The 8,303-nt window shown below is 35.7% G+C and overlaps 2 protein-coding genes across 2 annotated transcripts; one reads left to right on the forward strand and one right to left on the reverse strand.

The window, feature by feature from the left end:
• Positions 1-578: 578 nt before the first annotated feature.
• LOC104218551 (growth-regulating factor 1-like) lies at positions 579-3,973 on the reverse strand. Its single transcript, XM_009769076.2, has 4 exons — positions 3,686-3,973; positions 2,370-2,811; positions 1,382-1,836; positions 579-894 (listed from the first exon to the last, which is right to left on the reverse strand). Exons 1-4 carry the CDS (start codon positions 3,873-3,875, stop codon positions 887-889), a joined length of 1,095 nt encoding a protein of 364 aa, XP_009767378.1. The 5' UTR covers positions 3,876-3,973; the 3' UTR covers positions 579-886.
• Positions 3,974-7,001: 3,028 nt separating this feature from the next.
• Positions 7,002-7,614, forward strand: LOC104218553 (uncharacterized). Its single transcript, XM_070151117.1, has 2 exons — positions 7,002-7,312; positions 7,524-7,614. The coding sequence occupies exons 1-2, from the start codon at positions 7,002-7,004 to the stop codon at positions 7,612-7,614; spliced, it is 402 nt and encodes a 133-aa protein (XP_070007218.1).
• Positions 7,615-8,303: the final 689 nt, after the last annotated feature.

Below are 8,303 nucleotides of genomic sequence, written 5' to 3' on the forward strand. Positions count from 1 at the left end.
GAAATGAGAGTTAAAGCTCTCCTTTTATAGCCAAAACCTCACTCTCTAAAGCCTACAATATTTGATAATTTACACACCCTTTTTACAATTTCAACAAGGTTGGCTACCAAACCAAACCAAGTCAATAAAATTGGTTACCAAAATTATACAAATTCAACAAGGTTGTCTACCAAACCAAACCAAGTCAACAAAATTGGCTACCAAATCATTTGAATGAGATGGACATCATATCAATTAGTTATCTCGGAAGTGTTATCCCATCCTTCCATTTCCATTGAGATAAAAATAACACTACAATTCCAAGACAACTGTCCCGATATTAGTTATACCGTAACTTTATCGCAATCAAACATAAAATAAATTCATCTCAAATTTAATTCCACAATTAATTATTTCTTATCACTAGTACCAAATGCCATAAGTAGAAAACAAAACAAAAAACTGTGGATCAGCACTAGTTCAATAGTAATTAAGCAAAAGTTTAAAGTAGTCGTTGAAAGCAACACCAGAAAAAGACCAGAAGAAGATATTTAACACGTCATATAGACTCATAAAAACATCCCAACATGTGGCAAAAATAGCAGAAACCTGAGTCAGCTCAACGAATTCAAACATAACAAATACAATAGTAGTAGTAATGTTAGGGAGGGGAAAGGAATACAATGCTGCTGACAACCAAATATTACCATGTGAAATAGCTCAGTTAGCCAAACACCACATACTTGTAATTTAAAGTACTACTACACTTATATAAATAAGAAAAAAAAAAACAGTTTTTTCAGAACACACAACACATGGTATACGGAAAGTTACATCAGAATAAGCACCGCCCCACCACCATTGAAGTAGTTAGTACTCTTTTGGCCACTTCTTTGATTCACAAAGCTCATTTCTCTGCAAAAACAAAGATAAACTATTCTGGTCAAAACAGAAATGTTTTGGCCATAACCATGTAAAAGTTGACATAAAAAATAAAAAACCTGATACACGAAGAATCTTGTATTCATACAGGGTTGGGAAAGGGCAACAGTCTATCCTAATGCAACTATTAATGGCTGCTTCCACGGCTCGAACACGTGACATAGAGCGTGTTTGGATTGACTTTTAAGCTGGTCAAATCGGCTTTTAAGCTCTTTTTAGCTTCTTTTTTTCCAATGTTAGGCAAAGTTTTAAAAGTGTTTAAAACAAGCCAAAAACAATAAGCAAGGTAACCCCAACTTATTGTTTTTTGGCTTAAAAGCTATTTTTGATGAAATCCCACTTTTTTAAGCCAATCCAAACGAGATCTTATAGATTATACGAAAACAACTTTACAATTGCTCCAAGGCTCCCTCAGACCACGTAAAAGTTATCAAATGAAAAAGAAATCTTGATAATTTACCATTAGTAGTGATGAAGAAGTCATGTGAGGGATTTGGTATTGAAATTGAGAGTTGAGTTTTGGAAAGGCCTGAAAATTTATCCTCAGAATCAAGCCAAGAATCTTTGTTGTCTTTTGGCCATTCATCAAAAAAATGGTGCATTACTTTCTTAGGCTGGTGCTGCTGATCTTCTGTCTCTAATTTTATACTTTTGGCATCATTATAATACTGATGATGATGATCTTTTGATGATTCATTTAAGCTTTGAAGTTGTAAGTAAGAAGAAGCTGAGTGTCCTGTATTCTGTGATAGAGAGTAAGTCCTCTGTTTCATTGGTGAAGCCATTGTTAATGGAGATAATTGCCAAGTATCATCCACTGAATTTGAACCACATGTACTTCTCACTGTCCCTGAAGTTTCTGAGAAGAAAATATGCTCATCTACATCCTCCTTCATTCCATCTCCATATCCATTTCTGTAAACCATAATTTAACCAAAAACCTCAAGTTTATACATAAATAAATCAAGTACTATGTACTTTCTTTCATTTTGTGTGACACTCCTCCTAAAGGAATGATACTTTTCTTTAAAAATTTTGTTTTGCTCTTAATGATATATTTTTATGGGCACTACATGTCATGGCTTTAAGTAGTGGCGTAAACACATACATTGAAGGGTGATCATCTGAACACTTACTACTATTTATATAAAAACTTATATTATATATATATCAAAAGTTATTTTTTATATGAGTATTAAATCTTGAACACCCAAATTCCCTGCTTCACCTTGGCTTTAAAATTACAAATCTTAAAAAAATAGTTTTTCTTGAACTTCATACAAAGTCAATCGATGCCATATAAATTTAACAATTTGACAAATTAAAAATGTACATAATGTTATGGCCGAAAAATCACAAATTTCAAAAATCATTTTTTTTTACTTAACTCTACACCAAGTCAAACCACGTCACATGACAAATTAAAGATGTCAAGTCAGAAGTTAAACCTGGAGTAAGCAGAAGATTCCAAACCAATGGCAGCAGGGGATGGTCTAGAGGAAGAAGAATGAGGATAAAGGAAAGGATATTGGTGGGGTTCATGAGTTGATGACAAATAAGAAAAAGAGTGAAGGGAAGAAGTGGGGCTAGAAGAGGAAATATTGTTTGTGTTTTTGTTGATTGATGAGATGGAAATTGCTGTTGGAGCTGTAGTATTAGTAGCAGTAGAAATAGGTCTTGTTGTTGTTGATGTGTTAGTTGATGTTGTTGTCATAATTTCCACAGGCTTTCTTGAACGGTTTCTGCCTCTGTGCATGTGTCTTTCACAGTATTTGGAATCTGGATAAGCTTCTTTTGAACATCTCCATTTTTTACCATCTGTTCTTCTACATCTCCCTGGCTCTGGATCTATTTTCTTCCCAAATCCCATTTGAAAACAGTTCCATCCAACTACACCAACAACAAAAAAAATCAATTTTTATAAAAAAAGATGATCTAACACAAGTGCATATTTCAACATTTCATGCATAAAGATCTCATCTTTGACTTATTTTTGGGAGTCTAAAAAATCCAGTGTTTATACGCCTACATACAAAAAGATACTGCTCCCTCCATCCCAATATATGTGACACTCTTTCTCGCCAGGCCAAGTCAAACACTACCACACAGGATGGAGGGAGTACATACTTCAAGATTTCATGCATAAAGATCTTTACTTTGAGTTATTTTTTGGGAGTAAACTAAAAAATTCCAATCTTTTGGCACCTATATACAAAAAGATGCTACCCCTCCATCCCAATATATGTGTCACTCTTTCTCTTCGTGCTGAGTCAAACACCGCAATATAGGATGGAGGGAGTACATATTTCAAGAATTATATGCATAAAGATCTTTACTTTGACTCATTCTTGTGAGTAAACTGAAACAAAACCCAATCTTTACAAATAATGACCAAACACAACATAACAGAAACATATATGTACCCCTGTATACAGAAAGATGCAACAAATTTTCGATCCGCTCCAATCTATGTGGCACTCTTTCTTTCTGTGTGGAGTCAAGCACTGAAACAAAGGACGGAGGGAGTACATATTTCAAGAACTGTATGCATAAAGATCTTTACATTACTTTGACTCATTCTTGTGAGCAACATTTAAAAAGTCCAATCTTTACAAATAATGTCCAAACACAACACAACAGAAACATATATGTATAGAGAAAGATGCAACATATTGGTACAAGATTTTATGCATAAAGATCAATACTTTGACTTGTTTTTGTGAGAATTTTGAAATAATGAAATAGGGTGAAGAAAGAAGAGTACTGTGGTGAGGTTGGTGGAGAACGAGCTTTGACGAAAGGGAAGAATCCATGCTTCTTCTGATAGTATAAAGAAGATCAGGTGGAACAGGCATTCCAGAAACCATGTACTTGTAAATAAGAGCTTGATGTTCAAGTTCTTGCCATTGATTTGCTGTGAATGGAAATCGACTTCTTGCTGCAGTACTCATCATTGATCACAAATATCACTAAATATTTGAGAAGAGAAAAGGAGAGTGGTGTACTGAATAAAAGGAGCTCTTTTGGGAAGAGAATATATAGTATAGTAGGCAAGGCAATACTAACCCACTGTCCATATTTATTTGACACACTTCATTTTTCGATATTTAAATTTCTTAATTTTAATAGTGTATTTGATACTCTTATATTTTTAAAATCTATTTTGAAAATATTTTTCTCGACTCACTATTGAAAATAATTTATTTATCTTTCATAAGGTTAGGGTAAAATCTTCGTATACTCTATGCTCCACAGACTCCTCTTATAAGATCACACTAAATATGTTATTATTATTATTGTTGAAATAACAATAACAAACCTAGTGTATTGCCATTAATGTGTGTACGCAGATCTAAAGTTATTTCCAAAGAGAGGATAGTGTGTTGAAATAAAACGAACATTTCAAAATTACGTAAAAATATTATATATTATAAAAGAATAATTAATTTAACTCTCGAGGAGAAAATAACATCACATAAATGGGACAGAGAGATTAATATTATTTAAGGGACCATTTGGGTTGCAGAATCTTATGTACATGGATAAAACTAATGGTTCTGATCATAATATTATTGTTATCTTTTTTTCCTTTTTTTCTTTCTCTCACTTACATTCACACACTGGGGCTCTCTGAACAGTGTCTTCTGTGCAAAATATAATGAGTGAGAGGGGTCTCTGTTGTATCTACAACTGCTGCAACTATTCTGCTTTTATGGCAGCTATTGTCTCTGACAACTTATACGGAAATCCATAAACTAAAGTTTTCTGTAAACAAATCACACCTAATTATTATACTAGTGTAGGAGTTTTTTATGCCCCTAGGCTAATCAGAGTTTTCTGATATTTTACAGTACTGTGACTAGTGCCTGGTCGATAGATCATGAGAAGATCGTACGATGTGTTTAGCTTTTACTGCAAAAGACTTCTTATAGCCAAACTGACTTTTACTTTTCATCTTCTGTTACTTTAACCAGTAACCCACTCACTCCACTTACATTTTGACCTTGCTTATTTGATACCCTTTTTCCCTCTTCCTTCTTCCTTTGCTATGACGGATAAGTGGCTGGGGATCAGTTGATTACCTTTTCAAATACTTGTTTCAATTTAGATGATGTCTTTTGAGTCCGCATCAAGTTTAAGTAAAAAAAGAATATTTGAAACTTGTGATCTTAAAATTTAAAATGTAAAATTTTTGTAGCCCAATGATATATGTGTGATTATAAAAAAAAAATTATTAATGGTAAAATGGATAAAATGAAAAGTTTAAATTCGAATTATTGATAATTATATAAATATATCTTTTTTTAAAATGGACTAATAAAAAAAGTGTGTCATCTAATTTGAAACAAATGGAGTATATATTTATAATGTCGAGTGGGATACCGGATGAAAAATCAAAAAATATATCGTCACAAAGAAGTAGTTAATAAATATTACTATAAGTTTCTTCTTCCTATTTGAACGAGCAATACATAGAGTAATGCTCCGGCTCGTCGCAATCCATCACTACCGACCAGATTTTCGTTAACTTCGAGGGCTGCAATCCAGATTTTATTGTTCCTCACTTGTCTTGATAGTTTAATAATTTGATATTTTAACATAATTGTATCTCCTTGTCTGCCTATTTTGTTCTTGAATCTTTAGTTAGTATTTGCCCTAGCATTATCGAATTAATTACATTAATGATAGTTTTGCCTACTTGTTTATATTGTTATCTACCTGTTTACATCTTTATTTTGAATCATTATTTCAAATATCCTCTAGTAGTTCTGTTCTAGTTTTGCACATTTTCTTTGTGACCTTTAGTTATAGATTGTAGCCCTCTTTAGCTCTTGTATTGTATTTATTCACCTATTTTTCTATCATTTTGTTGTAGATTAGTTCATTTAGTTTCTTTGTTTTATTTCTTCACATGTTTTCTATTTTTTAGTTGTAGATTATAGTTCCTTTAGTTCCTTTGTTTTATTTCTTCACTTGTTTTGTGACCTTCAGTTGTAGATTATAGTTCCCGTTAGTTTCTTTATTTTATTTCTTCACTTGTTTTGCGACCTTTAATGTTAGATCATATTTCAGTTATTCATTTTATTTTTGTCGCTTGTTTTTCGGGATAATGCTTACGTAGTGACTCCTAGATTATAGTGGCTTTGGTGAACGATGGTAGGGTAAGGTCTTGTCCTCGGGGGCGTCAGCGCTGGGGAGGGGTTAAGGGGGTAAGAGGGCTAAGGTAGCTACTAGGCTGAGAGTGGAGTCTTGGAACATAGGAACTCTGACTGAAAAATCTATAGACTTAGTGAAGATTCTCGAGAAAAGGAAGATTAATATATCTTATGTAGAGAAGACTAGGTGGGTATGAGATAAGTGCGGGAAGTAGGCAGTTTCAAACTTTGGTATTCTAGAAGGGTGGAGGGCAGGAACGGGGTAGGTATCTTGGTTGATAAGGACCTCCGTGAACTAGTGGTGGAGGTTAGGAGGGTGAATGACAAGCTGATGACTATTAAGCTAGTTGTTGGATGTTTTACTTTGAACAATATTAGTACATACACACCCCAAACAGGCTTGGATGAGGAAGCCGAAAGGCATTTTTGGGAGGATTTGAATGAGATGGTGCGTGGTATCCTGCATACCGAGAAGCTTTTCATAGGAGGAGATTTCAATGGCCACATCAGAGCGACGTCTGAAGGTATGATGATGTGCATGATGACTTTGGTTTTGGAGATGAAAATAGAGGAGGAACGTCTCTGCTGAACTTTGCTATAGTATTTGATTTGGTGATAGTAAACTCGAGTTTTCCGAAGAAGAGGGAGCACTTAGTCACCTTCTGGAGTTCGGTGACCGAGACTCAGATTGATTATTTACTCTGTATGAAGTCTGATAGAGGTCTTTTCATGGATTATAAGGTCATCACAAGTGAGAACCTCACGACCCTTAATAGGCTCATGGACCTTGAGATCATAAGGAAGAGGGCGATATATAGCCAACATAAGATCAAGTGAGGAGCCTTGACGGAAGCTAAAGAGTATGAGTGAGGGGTCAAGCTAGTGACTGTGGGGACTTAGAGGAGTAGTTGGGACGCAAATGCTATGGGGACCACGACTGCGCAATGCATTAGGGAAGTCACAAGAGAGGTATTAGGGGTCTCAAAGGGTTACTCTGGTTGTCACAGGGGAAAATGGTGGTGGAATGGAGAGGTGCAAGAAAAAGTGGATACGAAGAAAGCAGCGTATCTAAAGCTAGCAGAAAGTGTAGACGAGAAGGAGAAAAGGGCGAATAGGGAGCATGATAAGTTGGCTAAGAAAGAGGCAAAGCTAGCAATTACGGCGGCCAAGGCTGCAGCTTTTAGTCGTTTGTATAAGGAACTCGAGGGCCGAGGTGGGGATAAGAGGTTTTTCAGGTTAGCCAAGGCGGGAGAAAGGAAAGGCGCGTGACTTGAACCAAATAAAGTGCATCAAAGACGAAGAAGGTAGAGTTTTGTTGGATGAGGGGATTATCTGTCGGAGATGGCAGACCTACTTCCATAGTCTCTTGAACAAAGAGGGGGACATGAGCATTATACTAGGTGATTTAAATTTCTCTGGGAGTCATTGTGACTTTGGGTATTGTAGGAAGATTAGAGTTGATGAAGTTGAGGGGGCTATGTGTAAGATGAGCAAGAATAAAGTGACAGGGCCGAATGAAATTCTAGAAGAGTTTTAGAAGAGTGCGAGCAAAGCAGGATTGGAGTGGCTCACTAGGTTATTTAATGTCATTTTTAGAACAAGAAGATGCTAAATAGTGGAGGTATAACACGATGGTTCCTGTATATAAGAATAAGAGTGATATCCAAAATTGCAATAATTATCGGGATATCAAGCTGCTTAGCCATACTATGAAAGTCGGAGAGAGAATGGTAAAGCTAAGGGTGATGATGAGTATGTCTATTTCCGAGAACCACTTTGGATTTATGCCAAGGAGTTCGACTACATAAGCTATCCACCTTGTTAGGAGATTGATGGACCAGTATAGGGAGAGAAAGAAGGACTTGCATATGGTGTTCATCGACTTAGAAAAGGCATATAAAGTTTTGAGGTAGGTTTTACGGAGATGTTTGGAGGCTAGAGGTGTGCCTATTGCCGAAGTTTGGTTTATTAAAGATATGTATGATGAAGTAAAGACTCAAGTGGGAATAGTGGGAAGGGACTTGGACCATTTTCTAGTTATTATGGGGCTGCATCAGGGGTCCACATCAACCTTTTTTGTTTGCTCTGGTGATGGATGCACTGATGCGCCACACCTAAGGAGAGGTGCCGTGGTGCATGCTATTTGTAGATGATATTGTATTGGTTGATGAGACGCAAGACGGTATGAACGTGCAATTAGAGGTATGGAGGCAGACCCTAAAATCT

The sequence above is a fragment of the Nicotiana sylvestris genome, chromosome 7, assembly GCF_000393655.2.
Source record: "Nicotiana sylvestris chromosome 7, ASM39365v2, whole genome shotgun sequence".
NCBI classification, from domain to species: Eukaryota; Viridiplantae; Streptophyta; class Magnoliopsida; order Solanales; family Solanaceae; genus Nicotiana; species Nicotiana sylvestris.

Bases quoted from the DNA above. Each gene is read 5' to 3' on its own strand.
- LOC104218551 (XM_009769076.2), bottom strand. From the start codon at position 3,875: ATGATGAGTACTGCAGCAAGAAGTCGATTTCCATTCACAGCAAATCAA. The intron at 2,812-3,685 runs GTACTCTTCTTT...TTGTTGGTGTAG, and splicing joins TCTCCACCAACCTCACCACA to TTGGATGGAACTGTTTTCAA. The intron at 1,837-2,369 runs GTTTAACTTCTG...TATGGTTTACAG, and splicing joins GAATCTTCTGCTTACTCCAG to AAATGGATATGGAGATGGAA.
- LOC104218553 (XM_070151117.1), top strand. From the start codon at position 7,002: ATGGGGACCACGACTGCGCAATGCATTAGGGAAGTCACAAGAGAGGTA. The intron at 7,313-7,523 runs GTTAGCCAAGGC...TGGGTATTGTAG, and splicing joins GGGGATAAGAGGTTTTTCAG to GAAGATTAGAGTTGATGAAG.